Source organism: Eubalaena glacialis, chromosome 13 (genome assembly GCF_028564815.1).
Source record: "Eubalaena glacialis isolate mEubGla1 chromosome 13, mEubGla1.1.hap2.+ XY, whole genome shotgun sequence".
Classification (NCBI taxonomy): domain Eukaryota; kingdom Metazoa; phylum Chordata; class Mammalia; order Artiodactyla; family Balaenidae; genus Eubalaena; species Eubalaena glacialis.
Genome location: NC_083728.1, coordinates 30,542,469 through 30,568,562, shown reverse-complemented (window position 1 = coordinate 30,568,562; position 26,094 = coordinate 30,542,469). Strand labels below are relative to the sequence as shown.

General features: G+C 49.4%; 3 protein-coding genes across 3 annotated transcripts; 1 reads left to right on the top strand and 2 right to left on the bottom strand.

The window, feature by feature from the left end:
- Positions 1-1,379: 1,379 nt before the first annotated feature.
- Positions 1,380-1,859, bottom strand: TMEM239 (transmembrane protein 239). Its single transcript, XM_061209716.1, has one exon. The coding sequence runs from the start codon at positions 1,833-1,835 to the stop codon at positions 1,380-1,382; it is 456 nt and encodes a 151-aa protein (XP_061065699.1). The 5' UTR covers positions 1,836-1,859.
- A 735-nt stretch (positions 1,860-2,594) lies between these two features.
- C13H20orf141 (chromosome 13 C20orf141 homolog) lies at positions 2,595-3,180 on the bottom strand. Its single transcript, XM_061210007.1, has 2 exons — positions 2,918-3,180; positions 2,595-2,832 (listed from the first exon to the last, which is right to left on the bottom strand). The coding sequence occupies exons 1-2, from the start codon at positions 3,178-3,180 to the stop codon at positions 2,595-2,597; spliced, it is 501 nt and encodes a 166-aa protein (XP_061065990.1).
- Positions 3,181-8,560: 5,380 nt separating this feature from the next.
- On the top strand, positions 8,561-15,400 carry CPXM1 (carboxypeptidase X, M14 family member 1). The gene is made up of 15 exons (XM_061210364.1): positions 8,561-8,873; positions 9,070-9,359; positions 10,664-10,825; positions 11,013-11,122; positions 11,230-11,369; positions 11,475-11,565; positions 12,191-12,341; positions 12,426-12,514; positions 12,842-12,965; positions 13,053-13,249; positions 13,337-13,516; positions 13,601-13,898; positions 14,075-14,214; positions 14,850-14,952; positions 15,053-15,400. Exons 2-15 carry the CDS (start codon positions 9,188-9,190, stop codon positions 15,289-15,291), a joined length of 2,196 nt encoding a protein of 731 aa, XP_061066347.1. The 5' UTR covers positions 8,561-8,873; positions 9,070-9,187; the 3' UTR covers positions 15,292-15,400.
- The last annotated feature ends 10,694 nt before the right edge of the window (positions 15,401-26,094 follow it).

Here is a 26,094-nt window from a genome sequence, read left to right as displayed (position 1 = left end):
AGGGATTTTAGGGTTATGTATATAGTGGGGTCAAGACTAGATTGGGGAGGGTCAGGGATTAGGTGGAGGTCTGGAGTGGGGTGGGGGTCAGGTGGTGGATCTTATCTATCAAATGTCTTACCTGTAGTAACTGATCACTCACTGTTTTATTTGTAGGGTTAGCTGATGTGTGAACAGCCAGCATCCTGGGCATCAAGGGATGCCAGCTTCCAAGGCCCTCCTGGTGCTGTAAGCAGCTTGTTGGGTTGGTTTTAGAAACCTGTGGGCCATGCTTTCCCCACTCACATACCTGTACAAGACATCTCCTGGCACCAAGCCCCAGCCCCAAGCATTTCACAATCAGAAGAGTTCAACACCTGCATATTTTGAGATTTCATGGCATACGACCTTATACATTTTGTTCACATTCGTCCATCCTCTGTTTACCATGGTAGGGCCCCAGTTGTATCCATGACAGAACATTGCTCTGAAGGCCTAGAGAAGCTTTCTGCTCTTTAGAGTTCAATACAATATTGTACAGTTGTCTGGTCTTTTCAAAGTACTTCACACATAGGTATTATTGCCTTTGACTCACAACAGCTCCATGACAGGACCCACTTAATACCAAGGCTCAAAAAAACTAATTGGCCAAGGCCACACATTGCATAGGTGGGTGAAATGGGACTTCTTGTTTGTTTTTCCATAGCAAACCTCAGGAGTCTTAAAGAGTAAGTGCTCTCTGGGAACCCCACTACACTGGTTGGCCCATTTCCCAGAGGTGGGGATGTGGACTGAGGCAGGAGGTAGGAAGTCTAGGGAGTGGGGAATGCTTGGGCAGAAAGGTCCAGAAGGTGAGTTAGCTGAGGTCCCATGAGGCTTCTGGCTAGCCCTCTCCCAGCTAAGTTTCTGTCAGTGGGCCCTTTCTAGAGCCTGGGGAAGTGGAAAGAGGAGGTTGGTGGGGGGAATGGCAAATACAGAGGTACCCAAGTAGTTCTCTATGAGTCTGAAGCTGAGACAGTTGAGCAGCTGCAAGAAAAAGATGCTGCCAGCTGCTAAGGGGGCCCCAGCAGTGTCACCACATTCATGTGGGAGCTCTTGACGGCTTGGTCAAGCTCTGCCTCTGGCTAAGCCTTCTGCCCTAACGTCTCTTCTCAAAGTCCCTGCCCCCCCACCCCAAGTACCTGCAGCATCAGCTTGAGGGAGGTGCCCAGAGGTCAGGCCAGTCTACCCTGCCAGTTCCAGCAACATCATGCATGCCCTGACCAGTCCCAACTAGGGACTGAAGGTCTGGGGCCTGCTGAGGCAGGAAGGCCCTGGTCCCAACTGCCCTCCCTCTCCCCTGGGCTTCAGGCCCTAGGCCAGGGCTCAACAGACACAAGCAGCAGGATGGGGTTGCCCTTCTATTGGTCCAAGTCCTGAGCATGGCTTGGGTGAGACATGGAGGTGAGGAGGCCCACGAGGCTCAGCAGTGTGGAGAAAAGCAGCAGGAAGGAGGCCGTGAAAAGCAGGGCGGGGAGGGCACTGAGCACCAGCAGCAGGACAGCCGGCAGCAGATGGAGCCACGCTGCAGCTGCCACGGGCCACAAGGAGCTCAGCAGGTGGGAGCCGGTGGTGAAGAGCGCGTGGCACAGCATCAGCGCCAGCAGCAGGTAGAGGATCCCCTCCAGACCCCACAGCACACGCTGCAGCGGTTGCCGCCAGCCTGATGTGGTCCACCACTGGGTCCAGCTCGGGGGCACATGGCACATGCACCAGCGCACCCAGCCCTCCCGCGTGACCCAGGCCAACCAGGGCACTGCACGCTGTGGCCCCTCGCCAGCCCCGATGGCATGTGTCTCCGCTCGCAGCTGCTGCATCACTGCTGGTGCACCTGCGGAGAGGGCCACGCCAGCTGCAGGAGCAGCCCTGGAGATGCCTGGGACCTCAGGGTGGGTGAGGGTGCAAGGGTCAGGAGGGTACCAGCATGGGTGTGGTGGGGCTTTGAGCTGGGGCATGGGTCTTACCTCTGGGCAGAGCCACCTAGGTCATGTTGCTTCCTGCAGCCCCCAGCCAGAGTTGAGCCCCCACTCTCACTGCCCCCACCCTTCCCAAAGGAGCCCCATTGTGACCCGGGCTAGGGTGGGGTCCAGCCAAGAGAGGAAACACTGCAGGATGTGAGGCTTACCTGGGCCTCTTTCATGGACCCTGCGGGCTGGCAGGGGAGCCTGGTGAGCCCACAGATGTAGTTTCTCATGTTTTCTTGTGGAAAGACCTCTCTGGATCCCTCCCTTCCCTGCTGGCCGATATCCAGTCCCACTCCACTCTCTTGCAGTTCTTTCTCTCTGGACCCTCATTCTCTAGAACCACAGTGGAGGCCAGAATAGCCACCCCTAACCTAGAGGTTCTGAGATGGCTCCCATACCCTGCACTGGGCTCTCTGTCCCTTATCTCACTTTTTACTGATGCCCTCGGACTCAGACCTAGGTATCTACTGTCCACATTGTGGGGAGACCTCAGAGGTCTCCCAAGGTAGGTGCAGGCTGGGGGATAAAGGAGTATCCTCCCGCCTTCCCAGACCAGGGTGGAGGAAAGGAGGCCTGAGGAAACAGCATGGTCAGTGTATTTCCGGAGGGCATTCAGGCCCAAGGATGGAGGCAGAAAGCCAGGGCAAGCAGGGCCAAGGGCATGCCGCGGGCTCCCAGGAGTAGCCCCAGGCCCAGGAGCAGCAGCAGCAGAGCCTCCTGGAGGCTGAGTCGTCCTGTGACTGCCACCGTGGGCAGGAGTGGAGCCTCCTGCTGCCCTGGACCCTCGCCGGCCCCCTGACTCTGGCCCCCTGTGAGATGTGTGTGCTGTGGCCAGGTGGGACCTGCAGGCCTGTAGAGAGAAAGGGTGGCAGCTGGGCTTTGGGAGGTTGACCCCTTGCTCACCTGCCCAACCTGCCAGGCTGCTGTCCACTTACCGGTGGAGCAGGTCGAAGGCCAGGAAGCTGACCAGTAGCAGCAGCAGCGAGGCTGGGCCAGCTGTGGAAAAGACTGCCCGAATTGTCAGCCCCAGTGCCCCCAGCCCTAGGACACTGTCCAGGACCTGGGCCTGGCTAGGGCCCCAGGAGGACACACATGGACCCACTGGGCTACCCGATCCCTCCCCAGCACCCACGCCCCTGGAAGGGACTGGGATAGGATAAGCAAGGGCTTCGGGCCTGGGTAAGCAGAGGCGGGTCATGGAGGGAGGTGGAGGTTACAGGAAGGACTAGGGCTGGGAAGGAGTATGGGGGGGAGGACCATGGGAGGGGGTGGGGTCCTGGCAGACACTCAAGGGTGAGCTCAGGCAGTGGGGAGCTGGGCTCCTTAGAAATCTCCCCCTCCCCACACACCTACCCATCAAACCCTCCTCACCCCCTCCCACTTCAGTCAGCCATTCTGGTGGGTTGGGCAGCTGGAGCATTGTGACCTATTGCCAGGTGGGGACCTGGGGTAAGGAGCAGGCTAATGTTGGCTCTGGCCTCATAAGTAGCTGGTGGCTTAGGCAGAGTTTAGGCAAAGGGAGGTCTGACTTTTGAGAGCTAAGACTAATCCTCTTGTCTTTGCTAATTCTCCGCCCTAGGGCCCTCCGGTGGGGATTTGAGTTGCCAAGAAGGCATTATAACCCCATCACCACCTGGGCAGCTTACCACGGGAGGAAGGGCTGCTTTGTCTCACGGGTTCCCGGGGCTGGGTGTCCAGGGGCAAGTCACTCAATCTGTCTGTCCCCAGCTCTCTCCCCTGAAAGTAGGGTGAGGACTGTGGGCTCTTGTGGGGGATTTTTCAGAACTGCAGTCCTCGAATGAGGAGATAGACTCGGCCAGGAAGCAACCTGAGGCTTTCTGGGGCTGGGCTCCCACATGACCTACTAAATGGGGGTGGGGCAGGAAGGGGCTGTTTAGCTGTTTGAAGCATTGTTGTTTGTGGGAGGTGTTCTGGATACTGGCATTCCAGAAATGGCACAGAGAATGTGACTGTAAGAGGACTACAACATAGTAACCCCAAAATTGGAGGTTAAGGTTACCCTCCAAGAATGAAATTAAGGAAAATGAACATGTATGAAGGGATTGGTCACCTGGAAAAGAAACCCATCTCCACTAATAATCTGTAAATGGTTACAGAGGTTCAGTTTAGTGACTTGAGAGGCAAGAGTGGAAATGGGTCATAACTGAGAGAACTTAATCCTTGTTTACATATCATACTTCGAAGGAAAACTGATGGAGATAGGGGTAGGGGGACAGTGACCATACAGCCCCTAGGAGAGGAGGAGACAGAGCAAGGGTCCGGCTGCATATCTGCCTCAAGGGGATTCTGTTCAAAGATTCAAGCCTGGTGACCTTGACATCTTTGGTGGTGATGAGCTCAACAGCCATAGAGCCAATGCCACCAGCCCTTGGGACCATTCATTGATTGCCTTTTTCTGAGTCTTCCCAGAGCAATAAAGCAATGCCCACAAAATTCTGAGGGAATATGATTTACAACCTAGTAACATATCTGTCTAAACGATTATCAAGTATGAGGGTAGAATAAAGACATTTTAAGCCAAACAAGGTTTCAAAAACTTGACCTTGCATACACTCTTTCTTAGGAAGCTACTGGAGCATGTGCTTCAGAAAAATAAGGAACTAAACTAAGAAAGAAGTGAGGCTAAACACAGGAGAGTGATGATGAGAAAGACCTGGGATGTCAGCTATGTTTCCAGGTAAAGAAAGCAAGCAACCCAGCCTGGAATCAAAAGATAGATGCTCCAGGAGGGATGTCTCCAGAAGAAAATGAAACTGATTATCTGCTGTTTTTAGACATATGCAAAATGTTTAGTTCTGTTGGAACCTTTGGGATTGAATTAGCAACTAGTGCCTTGAAAACAAAGCAAATGATAAAACAAAGTAATTGCTAACTCCAGGGAACAAAAAAAATTGAACAGTAATCTTTACATGGTCATAATATAAGCACTGAATATTGACTCCAGAGATTTAGTTCTTTTGGGAGGATGGCAGGAGGGAACGTGTGTGTGTATTTTGGTGTATGTTGGGGGGAGGGGTGGTAGGAAAGCTAAATCCTTAATTCCATAGCAGGAAACCCACAGATAACATCTAAACATAAAAATCCAAGAAATAGCAATAGAAGCATAAAGGTAAATACAAGAAGAAATAACAAACAGAACTAAAAGTGGTTGACTTGAGAATAGAGAAGCATAGAGAATAATCTTCTGTTACAGACCTATATGTGATTTACCTTTAAAATTATATTCTGCATGGACTTCCCTGGTGGTCCAGTGGGTAAGACTCCACGCTCCCAATGCAGGGAGCCCAGGTTCGATCCCTGGTAGGGGAACTAGATGCTGCATGCATACCACAACTAAGACTCCGCATGCTGCAACTAAGAAGTCTGCATGCCGCAACTGAAGATCCTGCGTGCCTCAACTAAGACCTGGTGCAGCCAAAATAAATAAATAAATAAATATTTTTTTAAAAAGGTCTTAAAAGTTATATTCTGTAGTATTTCAATTAAAATGATTTCGTTTAAAACAAGCAAATCAATATAGGGTCCTTTGGTGGAGATCAGGAATATACCCTCCCAGGATGAATGAAATACCAATTTCCTAATGTTACGTGGATGTCCTCTTACGGCTTGAGATAAAATTTCCAGTAACAGCGTCAAACACCATCAAACTCAGAAAGCTGTGAATCTCATGCATTTTAGATGGAGTTGCTCTAAACCTCCATCTAGTGCTTCTCAGCCCACCTGAATCTCCTGGGGTTGAATCCTCTGGGGATCTTTTTAAAATGCAGATTCTGATACAGTAGATCTCGGCAGGGATTCTGCATTTCTAACAAACTCCCAGGGGATGCTGATGCTGTTGGTCCTCGGCCACACTTTGAGGAGTAAGGCTCTAGAAGACATTGATGTACAAAAGAGAGATAGCTGGGGGAGGTAGTGGTGAGGGGAGACGGGCACGTGGGGAGATGCATCTAGGTGCCACAGGAGTCCCCATCAAAGCTCACCTGCATCATAGGGAGAGCACTTAGTGGGGAGTGAGTACCAGGGACAGGAGATTAGGAGGCACAGAGAGGCAGCAGATTTGGCTACTTCTCAATTTGTACAGCCAGACACATAGCCTCCTCTTTTCTCTTGATAATGTTTTATTCCATCTACGTATGTGGGAGCAAGAGGACTGTGTTAAGCTGTTTCCCTACCTTTAATTCATCTGGTAGTGGCCCCCAGGAACCACATATTATCTCACTTCACAGCAACCCAAAGAGGAAGATATTATTGTTCCCATTTTACAGATGAGAAAACTGAGGCTCAGAGAGGTAAAATTACCGTCCAAGGATACGCAAACAAAATGAACAGCAGAAGTGGGATGTGACATTAAGCTTGTGTGGCACCAAAGTCATCTGTCGTCTCCGCCTCCAGCCACCTGACCACACTGGGGAGCAGCCAGGAGAGTCCCAGACCATCCCTTAAGCCAAAATCCCTTTGGGGCAGGTATCTCCACGCAGTGCAGCTCAGTCTTGCTCATTTGTGCTTTGCAACATATCCTTGCTCTCGTGAGGCCATGAAAAAGCCTCCACCTGGCTCCCAGGGCTAGAGATCTGGCTGTGCAAGTACCTGCACCCTGGAAGCCGCCACCTCTAGACCCTGCTTCCGGACTTGGTGCCTTTGCAGCTCCAGGCAACCAAATGGCAAGGGCCAAAGGCAGCAGCTGAGCAGGGAGAACAGAAGGGATGAGCAAGTTAGAAGGGGTGTGAGAAGGTGGGAGATTGGTGGGAGATGGCCAGCATGTCCTGTCCCACCAGTCTCTTTGGGGGCAGGTCTCCCAGTTCATTGCTGGCCAACTCCTCTCCTGTAAAACCTGGCACTGTTGAGGAGGTCAGCTTCCCTCCAGCCCTGCTGGGTCCCCTCTAACCTTGAACATATTATACACATACTTTTTGAGCACTGACTAGAGACCAAGCACTGTTCTAGGCCCTGAGGTACAGCTGTGAACATTTGGGTGCAAAAGGCTCTTGTGGGGTTGCTTACCTTCTGCTGGGTGGGAGTGGGGACCCAGACAGAGAACACATAATAAATAACACAAGATATATTCAGAGAGCATTGAGTGCCTTGAATCAATAACAAAACAGAGTGAGAGGATATAGTATGTGTGGAGGCTGGAGTTTACTTTTGTCAGAATGGTCAGGGAAGTAAGTAACATTGAAAGGCCATCTGAGTGATAGGATGCAGACTTGGTGAACCAGTGCAAAGGCCCTGAGGCTGGATGGGGCTGGTGCATTGGAGGAACAGCTAGAATGCCTGTGTGGCTGGAGAGATATGAGCCAGGGGGAGAACACAGGGAGATGAGGTGGGAAAGGTGTGGGTGGGGAAGAACATTTTCAGGAATAGCCTGGAAGGTGAGCCCACTAGGACAGTTTGGCTGCGGTGTAGGGAAAGGCTTGGAGGAGGTGGGAGCCTCAGGAGGCTGACCTGTCCTAGCCAGGTTCTGCCCCGACCCTCTCGCACCACTCTGTGAAACTTGGATGAGGGTGGGGCCAGGGAAGTGGGCAGACTGAGTTTTGGCGGGAGGTGGAGCAGTCCTCAGGACTTGTACAGACCCGCTTCTAGCTCCACAGAGCCTCTCCCGGCCTCCCACCCCTGCGAAGCCTGGGGCCGCAGTACCGTCTTTCTGCCGCTGACTCGGCCCGGCGCTTCAGGGACCCTCCGCTTCGGCACGCCTTCCTTGAATTTTTCTAGATCCTCCTCTGGTGACTGGGACCCGGCAGTGGTGTCCAGGCGGGGCGCTGTAAGGCGGGAGCAGGACCCGCGGGGGCCCTGTCCCAGTTACTCCCTTTCGGGGGTTCTCTACCCAGAGCGCATGGGGTGGACCAAATGCCTTGAGGAGCTCCGGGGCTCGAGTCTATGAGATCGTTCTTACTGGGGGTGGGTCTCAGTTCCAGGAGCGCGTATTTCTTTCGAGAGATCCGACGAGATTGGTGCTGACACGCTGATTTAGGGTAATTCAAATTGTTCATATGGGTAGTGACCTTGCAGAAAACATTTGCTCAGGGGCCCCGCGCACTCCAGAGGATTCCCGGCCACCTCTGGGCATCTCTTCTTACTTGGGGATGGCAGTGTCTCCCTGGCGGGATCCTTGCAAGGGCAAAGCACAGGCCGGAGGCGCACAGTGAACGAATGCCTTCCTTCTGGGGAGGCGACCCTGGCGTGGGGGAGCCAAAGGGGACCTCGGAGGGGGATGCGGAGGGTCCTGCGCTCTGGAATCCCGGAGTCCGAGGTGGTCCCGAAGACACAGACCCAGGGCTGCCGGCTCCCAGAGGAGAGTGAGGCGGGGGAGGGCAGGACATGCATCAGCCTCGCCCTCCACCCCCTGCCCCAGCCCTCTGGGTATCGGCTCGGACGCCTCTACTCGGGTTATGTAACCCCAGAACGTGGCAGCCGGGTGAGCAAAGGAGGAGGGGAGGCTGGGGAAAGGAAGAGAGAGTAGAGGCGGGGCGCCGCGGTTGGGGGGTGGGAAGCACCGCCTCTAGCTGGGCCCCTTGGGTGTCCTTCAGAAGGATTCCTGGAGAGCCAGCCCTCCCCCACCCCGTACCCCAGCCGCCGCCTCAGTTTCCTCTCACCCTTCTTTCCGTCCCACCCGTCCTGGCAGGGGGTTCTGACTTTGGATAAATTTCCCTCTCGGATTGTAGTTTCCTCCCCAAAGTTCTCGGCTTCGCTACCTAGGCTAAGTCAGTTAGCCGCCCTGAGCCTCAGTTTACCAGTTTGTAAGATGAGATTTGTCTGAGAGGCCACGGGTAAAGCGCCTGGCACGGGGCATGGTACACAGTAAGTGCCCACTGTGGGACGGGCGCACAGGATCGCGTGGAATCCAGGGTGCAGTGTCTTTGCCGAGAGAGGCGGGTGAGTTCGGTGCGGGGGGCTGGGGCGCGGGGCAGAGAGGGAGGGGGAGGGTCGGCGGGTGCGGAGACCCTGGGCTGCAGCCCTGGCCCCTCCCCACCCCTTCCTTCCTCTCCCCTCCCCTATCTTCCTCCCCTCCCCTGCCCACCCCTCGGCTCCTGGGTCCGAGGCCAACTAGCGGGCTGTGGGCGTGTCGAAGGCCGCAGGGGGCGTGCGGCGGCGGCAGGAAGGGGCGGGGGGCTCCCGAGCCCCAGCAGGAAGAGGCGAACCCACCGGCCATCGCGGGCCCAGCGCGTGTCCTCGCTTTGGACCCAGCCATGTGGTGTCTCCTGCTCGCCTTGGCCACCTTCGCGCCTGCCGTCGGGGTGAGTCTGGGGGCGTCCGGCGCCTCGGTGCTGGGCCTGGCGTCGCCCGCGACCACCGAGGCCCCGGTCTCGACCCCGGCCCCGCGTAGCAGCCAGGCAGAGCTGTCCGCTGGGAACGAGAACGGTGAGCTCCCGACCCACGGCCCGCTTCTTCCGCGGGCCGGTTGTCCCACTCCTCCGCCCCCCGTGTGGCGACCCCTCCCCAACACGCGCACACACACCCCACACATGCCACACACGCCACACTCCGTGCCCAGCGCCTGTGTGGCAACCCTTCCCCACGCACACACACTCCCTGCCCAGTACAATGGCTGCTGAGTCAGCAGCCCCAGTTCCCTGCCAAACCAAGTCAGCAGTCCTGGGACAGGAGCCAGTTGGATGCTGCCTCTTCCAGCCCCAAACTTTCCCTTTTCACAGAAGAGGAAACTGAGGCCAGAGCCAGGAGGAGGGGAGAAAGAGGTGCAGACAAAGGAGGAGAGTGCAGAGCAAGACTGTGGGAAAGAGCTTGAGGGCAGGGGCTGGAAGGAAAGAACCGAGGAAGGGAGGAAGAGCTCTCTGCCAGGAGGAACGTGGCACTGCCTGGGGAGGGGAGGGGGAAGGCTGCCTGACTTCCCACCTTTTCAGATGTGGGAGTAAGAGAGGAGGAAAGCAAGGGGATTGGCAGACTAGGAGGGCTTCTTGGGAGAGGCAAGTGGAACTGGTCCTGAAGGGTATCTCTGAATTAGGAAGAGCCGAAGAGGAGGGCAGCCAAGAAGGAAACAGTCTGTGCAAAGGCACAGGGCACCTAACACAAAAATGTACAGCGTGTTCTAAGGGCATCTGTGGAGCTAGGCTGGTGGGGAACTAGTGGCACCTGCCCTGTGCAATGAATGCTTTGTACTGAAGGGCAGGCAGGGCAGGGGTCCAGCTCTGGAAAGCCTGAGCACCCAGGCAGACATGGATTTGAGGACGGGACATCTCAGCTCAGACGGCAAACATAATGATGGACGTGGTACAGAGGCTTTGGGGCATGAGACCGAGTCTGGAGCTAAGGAAGCCTCCTTGAAGTGCATCTGGGCTGAGATGCAAAGGAAGAATGGGAATTAGGCAATAAAATCAAAGGTGGTGGATGACAGGGGAGGGGACAGCCTGGCAAAGAAGGAGTTAAAGAACCAAATTCAGCTCTTTGGAGTAAGCAGATAGTTCCTAGTGGCAGTGTAGCTCTCTATTGGTGAGGGCCAAGCCGTCAGAGGGGAGAAGGAATCAAGGAAGTGGCTGAGAGGTAGATTGGGGGTCAGCCTGTGGGCCTTTAAGTCCATGCCAAGGTTCTTGGATATGTGTGGTGGGGCCTGTTGTGGACTTGCAGGCTTTCTTGGGCTGGCAGACCTCTCCATCTGGGGTTTCGTGTCATCCTTTCCTTCCCTGGTGCTCTGCCTCCTTGGTCCCCAGGGACCTCAGAACAGCATGTCCGGATTCGAGTCATCAAGAAGAAAAAGATCATCATGAAGAAGCGAAAGAAGCTAACTCCCCCGAGACCCCCGGTGACTGCCAGGGCTTCAGTGACCACCAGCCCTGCAAGGACCCTTGACCTCCCCGAGAAGCAAGAACCAGGTACCACCGTTCCAGGGGCCCTGCCCAGACTTGCAGTCTCTGGGGCACAAACTAATGTAGCTCTTGGTCTCCTGGGCATAGACATGCCCCCAGCCTGTCCAACACACTGGCAAGCTTAGGCTCAGCTTCCTACGTGCCCTGACCACTCTTTCTCTGGTCCCATTTTACTGCTCTGTCCCTGTCCCAGACTGTCCCCCTTTGGGCCTGGAGTCCCTGCGAGTTTCAGATAACCAGCTCGATGCATCTAGCAGCCAGTCCTTTGGTCTTGGACCACACCGAGGACGGCTCAACATCCAGGTCAGCAAGGCAACCCCTAGGACCTACTTACTTGTCCCTCCCACCTTCGGTTAAGGCTTACCGCATACTGCCTACCTGGTTCTGATTACTATGTCCTGTGTCCACAGTCAGGCCTGGAGGATGGTGATCTTTTTGATGGGGCCTGGTGTGCCGAGCAGCAGGATGCCAAGCCATGGCTTCAGGTGGATGCTAGGCACCCCACCCGCTTCTCAGGCATTATCACACAGGGCAGGAACTCCATCTGGAGGTGAGGCAGGATATCTCCAGACCAGGGAAGTCATGGGCAGACTCAGGAGGACTGGGGTGGGAGTCCTGGGAGCCACCCATGATCTCTACCCATCTTTCCTGCCAGGTATGACTGGGTCACATCATACAAGGTCCAGTTCAGCAATGACAGTCTTACCTGGTGGGGGAGTAAGAATCGCAGCAGTGGGATGGACGCGGTGAGAGGTCCCATGGTGGCTGGGGCCCTCTATGCTGGGAGTTGGGCTCCTGGCCCACTGTAGGGTGCTGGGCTGGGCTGGGGCTCCTCTGAGGACAAGGAACAGGTGTCCACTTGGGCATCCCAGGAGAAAGGGGGTGGTTGTCAGGATGGGTGGCACTCAGCAGACAGCCTTGGGAAGCAGGCTGCTTTGGATCATGCCTGTATCCTCCCCAAATACTTCCTCCATGCCACAGCCTCCTGCTGGAACACCCTTTCTGGTGATGGGCCCCTGGTCCTTGCATCACTTCTCACCTCCTCATAGCTGTGGCTTCCCCATCTCAATGACCCCTTTTTACCCCAGGCTACAGTGTGGGGTCCTGACCAGCTTCAGGATTGGCTGCTCCTGAGTCACATGGCCATATTGGTTTAATGAGCTGTGACCAAAACGGAAAGCGTGGCTGCCTAGGGCTGCCTGCTGGCAAAGGCTGTGGGCAGCGGTCTGTGTTTGACACAGTGGGCAAGTCTCCAGCTGAGCCTACTGGGGTGGATTTTCCAGTGAGCTCAGCGGCCTGAGCTCCTTCCCTGGGCCCTCCGCCAGGCTGCTGGGGTTCAAGCCACCCTTACAAAGGACTTGATGCCCCCAGGTATTTCCTGCCAATTCGGACCCAGAGACACCAGTGCTGAACCTCCTGTCTGAGCCGCAGGTGGCCCGTTTCATTCGCCTGCTGCCCCAGACCTGGCTCCAGGGAGGTGCATCCTGCCTCCGGGCAGAGATCCTGGCCTGCCCAGTCTCAGGTGGGCTGTAAGACAAGGGTTGGATGGGCAGGGCGCACCCTCCACTGGGAACTCCCCCTTTATTGGGAACTCATCCTCTACCAGATCCTAATGGTCTACTCCCTGAGGTCCCTGTGCTGGGATCCTCCGACACACTGGACTTCCGGCATCATGATTATAAAGCCATGAGGAAGGTAACCCCTATGACCCAAGAGGGAGGATCTGCCCATCTCAGGTCCCCCGCCTACCAGGGCATAACTGGCTATGATTGCCCTCATGTCCTCCCTCATCTCACCCTCCTGTTGACCCCTAAACTGCCCCAATTTCCCTTGTTATGGCGCCTCCCTTATTCTGACCCTTCCTTCTGGTCTGCTGCTGCCCACTCCTGTACTGTGCCGTGGTGTCCCCATCTGTATGGGCCACCACAAGCTTTCGAAGTCCTTCTGTGGCCACATGTGGTCTGACCCCTGGGTCTGATCCTCCCATGCCCTGCACCATGGGAGGTGCACTCCGCCCCCCAGCTGATGAAGCAGGTGAACGAGCAATGCCCCAACATCACCCGCGTCTACAGCATCGGGAGGAGCCACCAGGGCCTGAAGCTGTATGTGATGGAAATGTCAGACCAGCCTGGGGAGCATGAGCTGGGTACTGGCAGGTGGGGTGGGAGAGGTGGGCACAGTGGCGGGGAGGGGCAGGGGCATGAGCCAGTTGCAAGCACCTGTGTGCTCCCAGGAGAGCCTGAGGTGCGCTACGTGGCCGGCATGCATGGGAATGAGGCCCTGGGGCGGGAGTTGCTCCTGCTCCTAATGCAGTTCCTGTGCCGTGAGTTCCTGAGAGGGGACCCGCGGGTGACCCGGCTGCTCACCGAGACGCGCATTCACCTGCTGCCCTCCATGAACCCTGACGGCTATGAGACTGCCTTCCGCCGGGTAGGCCACTTGGCCCGAGGGCCAGCCTGCTCCTTCTGTCATGGTGCCTGGAGCCTGCTTGGCTTGAACAAACCTCGTCCCTGGCAGGGCTCGGAGCTGGTGGGCTGGGCAGAGGGTCGCTGGAACCATCAGGGCATTGACCTTAACCATAATTTTGCTGACCTCAACACACCACTGTGGGAAGCAGAGGATGATGGGCTGGTGCCTGACACTGTCCCCAACCATCACCTGCCACTGCCTACTTACTACACCCTGCCCAATGCCACTGTGAGTATTCTGGGGGCAGTGGTGGAGGGCCACCCTAGGGGCCTTTGTCTCTGTCTCCCACCCCCCTGACCTGCCCTTGTCCAGGTGGCTCCTGAAACGCGGGCAGTGATCAAGTGGATGGAGCGGATCCCTTTTGTGCTAAGTGCGAACCTCCACGGGGGTGAGCTCGTGGTGTCCTACCCCTTCGACATGACTCGGACTCCGTGGGCTGCCCGCGAACTCACGCCCACCCCAGATGAGGCAGTGTTTCGCTGGCTCAGCACTGTCTATGCTGGCACTAATTGGGCAATGCAGGACCCAGATCGCCGACCCTGCCACAGCCAGGACTTCTCCTTGTATGGCAACATCATCAACGGGGCTGACTGGCACACAGTTCCTGGGAGTATGTGCCCAAGGGTGGGGTTAGCTCCGTCCCCATAACTCTGCCCAATAAGACAGTCTGCTCTCACATAACCACTGGTGTCAACTGTCACCAGGAAGTGTCTCCCAGAGGAGGGCACCAGGAGGGCAGGGCTCCCATCCCGCCCCTTTAGGCTCCAGTGTCTGCGGTACCCCTAGGCATGAATGACTTCAGCTACCTACACACCAACTGCTTTGAGGTCACTGTGGAGCTGTCCTGTGACAAGTTCCCTCACGAGAACGAGCTGCCCCAGGAGTGGGAGAACAACAAAGATGCCCTTCTCACCTACCTGGAACAGGTCGGACCTGAATCCCCCCTGTGCCCAGCCTGCCCGAGTCACTCCTGACTGGTCTCTTCTCCATGTTGATGCAGCTCCCAATAGGGAGCTGAGCCTAAGGTCAGGCTGAGCATTCTGACTCACAGGTGCCATGGGTCACACTCACTCAGCATCAGATTGACTTGGAGGGATACAGGACAGGAATCACAGTTTGCCAGCGGGGTGGCGTAAGACATTGTTAGCGGGTGGGAATAGACCTGACAGCAGTCCAGGCAATTGTCCATAGAGCTGACCCAGAGCTGTTCTCAGAAAAGAGTCCGATTTTGCAAGTGCAGGAAATGCCCTGGCATAGACACTTCACTTTTCACTTTGACTCCGTAAGTATAGTTTACAAGAGTTCTAAAACACAAGGCCAATAACAAGAGTCACTGAACTCGGGAAAGCCCATACATATGCCCTCCTGCCAGGCATTTATAGTTCTCCCAATCCAGATGCAATTTGTCAATCAGGAGATATTTTCACCAGAGTATTGTCATGTAGGAACAGAGTAGACGCACCACCTCTATCAAATTTGTGGGGAACAGAGCCAGAAAATGAACTGAAGGCCACATTTTCACACAGAAGGAAAGGGGTTTTGATAACCTTTTCCCACACAGGTGCGCATGGGCATTGCCGGAGTTGTGAAGGACAAGGACACGGAGATTGGGATTGCTGATGCTGTCATTGCCGTGGATGGGATTAACCATGATGTAACAACGGGTGGGTGTGTGGGGGAGGGGATGGGGGAGGCGGGGGAGCCTTTAGCCGGGTGAGAAGCTGAGGACCACTGGACCCTGATCTTGCCCTTCACTCCTCTCAGCATGGGGCGGGGATTATTGGCGCCTGCTGACCCCAGGGGACTATGTGGTGACTGCCAGTGCTGAGGGCTACCACACAGCGACTCGGAGCTGCCGGGTCACCTTTGAAGAGGGCCCTGTGCCCTGCAATTTCCACCTCACCAAGACTCCCAAACAGAGACTTCGAGAGCTGCTGGCAGCTGGGGCCAAGGTGCCCCCGGACCTTCGGAGGCGGCTGGAGCGGCTGAGGGGACAGAATTAACACCTCTAGCCGAAGAGCCCCAGAGCCTTGGGCAGGCTGGACCTGTCCAGAACTGAAGGAGGGGGCTTGGAGAGTTGGGAGGGAGGGACAAAGTAGGGGGAAAGGTGCTCAGGCTCATTAAAGCTATTTGGTACCTCAGCCAATCTTCCTGTGGTCTGTATGTCCCAAGTCCTCCACCTGGGCCAGGCCTCAGCTTCCCCGATCTTATTCTGCACACACTTGCATACTCTCATCAGTTGACTTCTTGAAAAATAGTGTGGAAAGAGGATCCCACCTCCACTTGTTCTTCCTGAACCAGGGCTTGGCAGAGCAACTCTTCAACCCATCAACTTCTGTGGCAGACTCCACTTGGTGCTGTTAAACATTCTGTAAGCACCTGCTCAGTGCCAAGCATGCAAGGAGTCAAGGGTAAACAGTGCCCATCAACCTCCTGGGGCTCCCAGTCAAGAGAGGGGACAGGCGTGCCAAGGTGGAGGCTGGCTGCTGTGGGAGCAGAGACCGGGGAGGTGTACACATGGGAGTGAAATACAGCGCTGCGGTTCAGTCAGGATGCAACAGAGGTGACGGTTCTCGAAGTTTAGGTGGGAGGCGGGTATGGTGTCGGGGCATGGACAGGGACAGCTCCAAGGAGAAAACCAGAGCTAGAACAGCTGAGAGCATTTGGGTTTGCTTCACCAGCCATTTTTGGAGTGTTGGTAAATGACAGCATTCGATTCGTTTCTTTCAGACTGAAGGGGAAGTTATGTGTCGGTCAGTACCTTGCCAGGAAAATAACCCACTCTAGGTATTTCAAGAAGAGGGGAATTTAATGCTGGACATTGGGTATAAAGGTGTTGGAAGAGCTGGATGAAAAAAAGGGAGAAGGGAGTTTTACTTAGAAATCAGGAAGCTGATAACACCCTTGGTTTGGGTTTTTTGTTTGTTAGTTTTTTTTGGCTGTGTTGGGTCTTTGTTGCTTCGCGTGGGCTTTCTCTAGTTGTGGCGAGTGGGGGCTACTCTTGAGGTGCACGGGCTTCTCAGTGCGGTGGCTTCTCTTGTTGCAGAGCATGGGCTCTAGGCGTGCGGGCATCAGTAGTTGTGGCACGCGGGCTTAGTTGCTCCGCGGCATGTGGGATCTTCCTGGACCAGGGCTCAAACCCGTGTTCCCTGCATTGGCAGGTGGATTCTTAACCACTGCGCCACGAGGAAAATCTTGGTCTGATGTTTATAAGCCTGATGTTGGTGCTGGTGCTGGAGCCCACAATCACCTGTGGCCACCAGTAGCCAGCTGTGATCACTTGTGGTCGCCTGCTGTGGCTGGAGTCAGAAAGATTTCTCCCTTCCTTCCACTTTCTAATCTCCAACCTATGAAGTCCACTGGCAAAATCTAACTGTAACCTAGTTTTCAAAGAAGTCCACAAAATATAGTTTCCAGGCACCTTAAGTCCCCTGCAATTCAGAGGAGAGCTTGCAAGGGCAGGAATGTGGCAAATACTGACAGGCAAACTATGGCACAAAGACATCCATGTAGCCTATTATGTAAGCTTTGCCTAGTGCTGGGCTGTTGTATTGTCTCTGTCTCTGCCTGTCTCTCATTTTCAATCTCAGATCACCATGAGGGATTTAGTACCACATCTCCCATCTCCCTGCTCCTTTTCTCCCCACCTCCAATGCTTCTTATATAGCATAACTTTTTCCAAAAAAAAAAAAATTTATTCATCTAAGTTTAATATATATAATCAAAAGTACACGTAAGTGCACAGCTTATTGGCACAGTAAATTAGAAGACATGACTCAACTGTAATTACAACAAACTCCAAGTGTAAAGATATAGGCACCTTGAAAGTAAAAGGATAAAAAAAGATGTATCATGCAGACATTAATTAAAGGAAAGCAGGAGTGGCTATCTTACTATCAGATAAAGTTGACTTCAGGGCAAAGAAAATTACCAGAGACAGAAAGGGACATTATATAATGATATAACTGAACACAGCCAGCCTTGTCTGCTGGAAGTTTCCAGTGAATCTTTCCCTTCTCTCTTAGGTACCCTAGAAACAGCTAGTTCAGCATAACAGAAATGACATGTGAACTCAAGCTCTGGATTTCCCCCATTTCTAGTAAGACATTTCCCTGGCCAGAAAACTCCCTCTGTTACACAGTTGTCAAGGGATTCCAAGGTTCCTTCTACTTTCCTCATAATTATGCAAAGTGGCATGAGAATGGGGCCCCTCTCCTGCTCTTTTAACAGCGGGATCAGCCCTTCCTGGCCTAGCAAGCCATCTTTTGGATAATGGGACTTTGAGGCATTATATGCATGATCCCAGCTCTTTGCTGAGAAGTTCCCTCCAATAAACCCTTATTTGTGTCCGTACCACGTGTCATTAGAGGTGTTTGTCTTTGCATTACGCTTGACATGTATGACAAGATGAAGAACACTCAGTGTAATCTAGTAAAACTGAAGGCACACATGCCCCTATTCCTGGGTATACAATATATACTGTAGGGAAACCCTTGCACATGTACAAAAAGATATGTGAATGCATATAGCAGCTTTAGTTACAATAGACTCAAATTGGAATCAACCCAAAAATCCATCAAGAGTAGACTGGAGAGTAAAATATGGTACATTTATACAATGGAATTGTATACAGGATGAAAACAAACAACCACTATATACAACATGGATGACTCACAAAAACAATTTTGAGTGAAATAAGCAAAGCACAAAAGGAAAATTACATTGTTTATGGACTGCATAAAATAATAAAAGCAAGGATATGATTATGATAAAAGTTAGGATAGTGATTGATTCTGGGAAGATCAATGGAGCAACAGTCGAGGAGAACATGGCAGGGGGTGGGGAGGCTTCTGAAGTGCTATTAACAGTTTTTTTCTTTACCTGATGAGAATCCTTTGGTGTTCACTTAAAAATATATGTTAAACTTTGTGTGAACATTTTATGTACTTTAAAAAAAGTATCCATTTTCATTTATTAAAAATTTGCATATAATAAAATTCACTTTTTGGATGTACATTTCAATGAGTCATGCACAAAGGTTCTTGTAACCACGACCATAGACACAGACATAAAGAATTCACTTGTGCCATCCCTTGTATTCAGACTCTCCTCCCATCCCAACCCTAGGCAACCACTGATCATATTTCTGTTCTTACATCTTTGTTTTAGCTCAGTGAATTCTCAGCAGGATAAACCTAAAAAGCTCTACATCTAGACATATTATCAAACTGTCAAAAACCAAAGACAAAGAGAGAATCTTGAAAGTGGCAAGAGAGAAGCGACTCATCATGTACAAGGGACAAAAAAGAGATCTTTTGTCCATTTAAAAATTTGGGTGGTTTTCTTACTTTTGAGTTTTGAGAGTTGGATATAAGTCCTTTGTCTGATAAGTGACTTGCGAATATTTTCTCCAATCTCTTGCTTATCTTTTAATTCTCTTGCTAGTGTTCTTTGCAGAGAAGTTTTAAATTTTAAAAAGTTTAGTTTATCAATTTTTTCTTTTATAGATGGTACTTTTGTGTGCTATCTGAGAATTCTTTGACCAAAAATCATGAAGATATTTTTCCTATATTTTCTTCTGAGAGTTTTATAGTTTTACATATTACATTTAGGTTTATGATCCCTGTGAGTTAATTTTTATATATGTGAGATGTAAATTGAGGGTTTTTTTGTTTGTTTGTTTTTTATCTTTTTAAATTTTTGGGTGTGTTGGGTCTTCATTGCTGCACGTGGGCTTCCTCTAGTTGCAGAGAGCGGGGGATGCTCTTCATTGCAGTGCGTGGGCTTCAGTGGTTGCAGCACACGGGCTCAATAGTTGTGGCACATGGGTCCTAGAGTGCGCAGTCTTCAGTAGTTGTGGCTCGAGGGCTCTAGAGAGCAGGCTCAGTAGTCGTGGCGCACGGGCTTAGTTGCTCTGAGGCATGTGGAATCTTCCCAGACCAGGGATCGAACCCGTGTTCCCTGCACTGGCAGGCAGATTCTTAACCACTGCACCACCAGGAAAGTCCCTGTTTGTTTGTTTTTTGCATATGGAGGTCCATTTTTTTTACAGCACCTTTTGGTGAAAAGACTGTTCTTTCTCCATTGAAATGCCTTCATACCTTTGTTAAAAATCTGTTGACCGTATTGATGTGGGTCACCACACTGTCTTGACTACTGTAGTTCTATGATACATTTGACAATTGGGTAGTATGCACATGCAAAAGAATGAAGTTGGACTCTTACCTTATGTCATATACAAAAATTAACTCAAAATGGATCAAAAATCTAAACTTAAGAGTTAAAACTATAAAACTCCTAGAAGAAAAAGGGGAAATCTTCATGACATTCGGTTTGTCAATGATTTCTTGGATATGACATCAAAAGCACAGGCAACAAGAGAAAAAAATAGATAAATTAGACTTCATCAAAGTTAAAAACTTGTGTGCATCAAAGAACACTGCAAAAGACTGAAAATATAACACACAGAATGGGAGAAAATATTTACAGAAGTTTAAATATCCAGAATACATAAAGAACCCCTACAACTCAACAACAAAACAAACTAATTCAAAAATGGGCAAAGGACTTGAATACATTTCTTCAAAGAAGATATACAAATGGCCAATAAGTACATGAAAAGATGCTCAACATCATTAGTCATTAGGGAAATGCAAATCAAAACCACAATAAGATAGCACTTCACACCCATTAAGATGGCTATTAGCAATAAAATGGAAAATAACAAGTTTTGGCAATGATGTGGAGAAATTGGAACACTTGTGTATTGCTAGTGGGAATGTAAAATATTACAGCTGCTGTGGAAAAGAGTTTAGTGGTTCCTCAAAAAGTTAAACATAGGGCTTCCCTGGTGGTGCAGTGGTTAAGAATCTGCCTGCCAATGCAGGGGACACGGGTTCAAGCCCTGGTCTGGGAAGATACCACATGCTGTGGAGCAACTAAGCCCGTGGGCCACAACTACTGAGCCTGTGCTCTGGAGCCCATGAGCCACAACTACTGAAGCCCGCACGCCTAGAGCCTGTGCTCTGCAACAAGAGAAGCCACTGCAATGAGAAGACTGCACACAGCAATGAAGAGTAGTCCCCGCTCTCCACAACTAGAGAAAAGCCCACGCACAGCAATGAAGACCCAACACAGCCAAAAATAAATAAATAAAATAAATAAATTTATTTTAAAAAGGAATAAAATATTTTTTAAAAAAACCAGAATTGCCAAATGACCCAGTAATTCCACTTCTAGGTATATATCCCAAAAAAATTTAAAGCAGGAACTCAAACAGATATGTGTACACCAATGTTCAGAGTAGCATTATTCACAATAGCCAAAAGGTAGACAAAATCCAAGTGTCCATCAAAAAATGAATGAATAAACAAAATGTAGTATACACACAATAGAATATTACTCAGCCATGAAAAGGAATGAAATTCTGATATGTGCCATTAAAGACAAAACTTGTTAGCAAAAAAACATTATGTTAAGTGAAATAAGCCAGACACAAAAGGACAAATATTATATGTTTCCATATAATTCTTATATGAAGTACTGGAATAGGCAAATTCATAGAGACAGAAAGTAGAATAGAGGTTACTTCATACAACTCAATATCAAAAAATCAAACAACCCGATTAAAAAATGGGCAGAAGAACTGAATAGATGTTTTTCCAAAGAGGAAATGCAGATGGCCAACAGGCACATGAAAAGATACTCACCATTGCTAATCATCAGGGAAATACAAATCAAAACCACAGTGAGATATCACCTCACGCCTGTCAGAATGGCTATCATAAAAAAGAACATAAATAGCTAATGCTGGTGAGGATGTGGAGAAAAGGGAACCCTCGTACACTGCTGGTGGGAATGTAAGTTGGTGCAGCCACTGTGGAAAACATTATGGAGGTTTCTCAAAAAACTGAAAATAGAACTACCATATGACCCAGCATTTCCACTCTTGAGTATACATCTGAAAAAAACAAAAACACTAATTTGAAAAGACACATGCACCCCAATGTTCATAGCAGCAGCATTTACAATTGCCAAGACATGAAACCAAATTAAGTGAATGGATAAAGATGTGATATGTATATATACAATGGAATACTACTCAGCCATAAAAAAGAACAAAATTTTGCCATTTGCAGTGACATAGTTGGACTTGGAGGGCATTATGCTAAGTGAAATAAGTCAGAGAAAGATAAATACTGTATGATATCACTTATATGTGGAATCTAAAAAATATAACAAACTAGTGAATATGGCATAAAAGAAGCAGACTCAGAGATACAGAGAACAAACTAGTGGTTACCACTGGGAGGGGGAGGGGCATTATAGAGGTTGGGGAGTGAGAGGTACAAACTACTGGGTGTAAGATAGGCTCAAGGATGTACTGTACAACATGGGGAAATCGGCCAATATTTTGTAATAACTGCAAATGGGAAGTAACCTTTAAAAATTGTATAAAAATTAAAGAAAAAAAAAGAGTAGCGATTACTAAGGATTGGGGGTAAGGGGAATGGGGAGTTATAACTTAATGGGTACATGTTTCTGTTTAGGATGATAAAAAAGGTCTAGAAATAGATAGTACTTCCAGCATTACAACATTGTGAATGTACTTGATGTCACTGATTGTACACTTAAAAATGATTACAATGCTAAATTTTACCACAATTAAAAAACTAAATTAAAAAAACCCTACGGAGACTTCCCTGGTGGTCCAGTGGTTAAGACTCCACACCCCCAGTGCAGGGGGCGTGGGTTCAATCCCTGGTCGGGGAACTGAGATTCCACATGCCGTGTAGCGTGGCCAAAAAAAAAAAAAGATGTTAAAAAAAAACCTACAAAAAAATTGGTTAATGTGAATCCTACATCTTTGTTTTTCTTTTTTTTTAATTTATTTATTTTTAAAAATTTATTTATTTTATTTATTTATTTTTGGCTGTGTTGGGTCTTTGTTGCTGCACGTGGGCTTTCTCTAGTTGCGGTGAGCAGGGGCCACTCTTCCTTGCGGTGCGCGGTCTTCTCACTGCGGTGGCTTCTGTTGCGGGGCACAGGCTGTAGCCGCGCGGGCTTCAGTAGTTGTCACATGCGGGCTCAGTAGCTGTGGCTCACGGTCTCTAGAGCGCAGGCTCAGTGGTTGTGGCGCATGGGCCTAGTTACTCCGCGGCATGTGGGATCCTCCCGGACCAGGGCTCGAACCCACGTCCCCTGCATTGGCAGGCGGATTCCCAACCACTGCGCCACCAGGAAAGCCCTGTTTTCTTTTTCAAAATTGTTTTGGCTATTCTAGTTTCTTTACCTTTCTATATACATTTTATTTAAAAAATTTTTTTTAATGTTTATTTATTTATTTAGGCTGTGCTGGATCTTATTTGCAGCATGCGGGATCTAGTTCCCTGACCAGGGATGGAACCCGGGCCCGCTTCATTGGGAGCGTGGAGTCTTACCCACTGGACCAGGAGGGAAGTCCCTATATACATTTTAGATTTAGCTTGTCTCTATCTACAAAGAGTCCTGCTGGAATTTTAATTGGAATTACATTAAATTTATTGTTCAATTTGAGGGAGAATATATATCTTAAATATACTATGTCTTCCAATCTATAAATATGGTATGTTTTTCCTTTTATTAATTCTTCTTTGATTGCTTTCATTAGCATTTTGTAGTTTCTAGCATACAGATCCTGTATATGTTTTGTTAGATATATTCAAGTATTTCATTTTTTTGGAGCTATTGTAAATGGTACTGTATGGACTGAATTCTGTCCCCCTCAAATTCATATGTTGAAGTCCTCTCCCACACACACCTCAGAATGTTACTATATTTGGAGATAGAGACTTTAAAAAGGTAATTAAGGCTAAATGAAGTCAGATGGGTGGGCCCTAATCCAATATGACTTGTGTTCTTATAAAAAGAGGGAGTGATACCAGGGACATGTGTGCCCAGAGAAAAGGCCATGTGAGGACACAGTGAAAGACGTCCATCAACAAAACAAGGAGAGATGGGGCAGGAGAAACGAAATCTTGAAACACCTTGATCTTGGACTTCATAGCTAGAACTGTGAGAAAATAAATTTCTGTTCTCTTAGCTACCCGATCTGTGGCAGCCCTAGCAAAAAAATAGTTACTATTTTCAGAAATGTCATGTTCCAGTTGTTCTTTGCTAATATATATATATATATATTTTTTAAGGAACACTTTTTTAAATTATAAGTACATTTCTTTTCTTTCTTTTAAATTTATTCTATTTATTTATTTTTGGCTGCGTTGGGTCTTCGTTGCTGCTCGCGGGCTTCCTCCAGTTGCGGCGAGTGGGGGCTACTCTTCATTGTGGTGCACGGGCTTCTCATTGCGGTGGCTTCTCTTGTGGCAGAGCACGGGCTCTAGGTGCGTGGGCTTCAGTAGCTGTGGCACGTGGCTCAGTAGTTGTGGCTCACGGGCTCTAGAGTACAGGCTCAGTAGTTGTGGCACATGGGCTTTGTTGCTCTGCAGCATGTGGGATCTTCCCAGACCAGGGCTTGAACCCACGTCCCCTGCATTGACAGGCAGATTCTTAATCACTGCGCCACCAGGGAAGCCCCTTATTGCTAATATATTGAAGTATGATGGAATATTGTATATTGCTCTCAAGTCTTGTGACCTTGCTAAACTTGCTTATTAGATATAGGACTTTAAAAAAATATAGATTCCCTAGAATTTTCTGCATAGATGATCATATCATCTATCAATAGGGGTAATTTTATTTATTCCTTTACAATATTAAGCATTTTATTTCTTTTTCTTGCCTTATTGCACTTGCTAGAACTTCCAGTACTATATCAAATAGGAATTAAGTAACAATGGCTGAAAACTCCCCAAGTTTGGTGAAAGACATAAATCTGTAGATCAAAGAAGTACAAGCATGGTAAGAGTGGATTTTAGGAGGGAAACATTCAGTTTGACGTTAGCTATTAGGTTTTTATAGATGCCCCTTATCATGTTGCAAAGGTTCCCTTCTAATCCTAGTTTGCTGAGAATTTTTATCAGGAATGAATGTTAGATTTTGTCAAATGCTTTTTTCTGCATCTATTGAGATGATCATTTCTTTTTTTCTTTTTTAGTTTGTTAATATGGTGAATTCCATATTAGAATTCCATCCTAGTTAGAAAAGAGGATCAGAAACAGTTCTAGTTCACAATAAATGATCAAAAATACACACTTGGAGTTTCACACTGGTGTTAACTCTCCCGGTATCTATCATAATATAGTTTGAATATATCTGGACCATCTGTATATTGTGCAGAATGCTACAATGGTCCTTTACGTTGCTGACATCATACTGGCTGGGCAGGATGAACATGACACGGCTAGCACACTAGAGATCTTGGTAAGACACACACACTCCAGATGGTGGGAAATAAACCCTATGAAGATTCAGGAAACTGCCACTTTGGTAAGGTCCTATGGGAGCCATTCATCAAGGTCATGCCACAATATCTCCTCCAAAGTAAAAGACTAATTGCTGCATCTTGCATCCTCCACCACAAAGAAGAAAGCACAGTGACTGGTGGCCTCTTTGGATTCTGGAGACAACACATTCTTTTTTTTAAAAAAACATTTATTTATTATTTATTTATTTAATTTATTTTTGGCTGTATTGGGTCTTAGCTGTGGCACACAGGACCTTCACTGAGGCATGCAGGATCTTTCATTGCAGTGCGCGGGCTCTTCATTGAGGTGCATGGGCTTCTCTCTAGTTGTAGTGTGTGGGTTTTTTTCTTCTCTAGTTGTGGCACACAGGCTCCAGGGAGCGTGGGCCTGTAGCTGTGGCGCGCGGTTCCGGAGCATGTGGGCTCTGTAGTTGCAGCACACCGGCTCTAGTTGAGGCGCACAGGCTCAGTAGTAGTGGCATGCAGGCTTAGTTGCCCCATGGCATGTGAGATCTTAATTCCCTGACCAGGGATCAAATCCACAACCCCTGCATTGGAAGGCGGATTCTTTACCACTGGACCACTAGAGAAGTCCCTGGAGACCACACAGTCTTCATCTAGGAATACTCCTCCAGCCCAGGTACCAGGTGACACAAAATGCTCTCAGCTTTGGGAGGGATCAGGTGCTCGTGTATATTTGTCTTTTTTTTTTTAAGAATTTTTTTTTGATGTGGACCATTTTTTAAATCTTTACTGAATTTGTTACAATACTGCTTCTGTTTTATATTTTGGTTTTTTGGCTGCGAGGCATGTTGGACCTTAGCTCCCCGACCAGGTATGAACCCGCACCCCCTGCAATGGAAGGTGAAGTCTTAACCACTGGACCACCAGGGAAGTCCCTGTATATTTGTCTTAATTATTATTGTTAAGAAACAAATAATATAATACTTTTTTTGTTTGTTTTACTTGAAAAAGGGACGTCTTTTTCTAATTTGAACAAAGATACCATATGTACTAGAATGTGCTTGAGATGAAACCTGTTTGATATCCATGGAGAGGAAGACAATGGTGGTTCTAGCCTGTGAGATAAGACACAAGCTAAATGCCCCCAAGTCTGTGAAAGTTTGGAAAGTATGGAGGAAATAAAGGCCAAAGGCTCAAAATTTAATGTCAAACTATTGCTTACTAAACTCTGCGTGTAGGAGGAATTGCAGGAACAATGTAGTGACCCAAATCCTCAGGTTTCTTGGAACTTTGAAGTTACAGATGTTCTTTTAATTACAGCTTTATAAGAAACATAAATATATGGAATTGTCTTTCTCAGAGGTTGGGGCCCTTAAGACCTGAGTGAGAAGTGAACATTTTTCAGTTATTTCTTCAAGTATTTTTTCAGTCCTAACTTTTT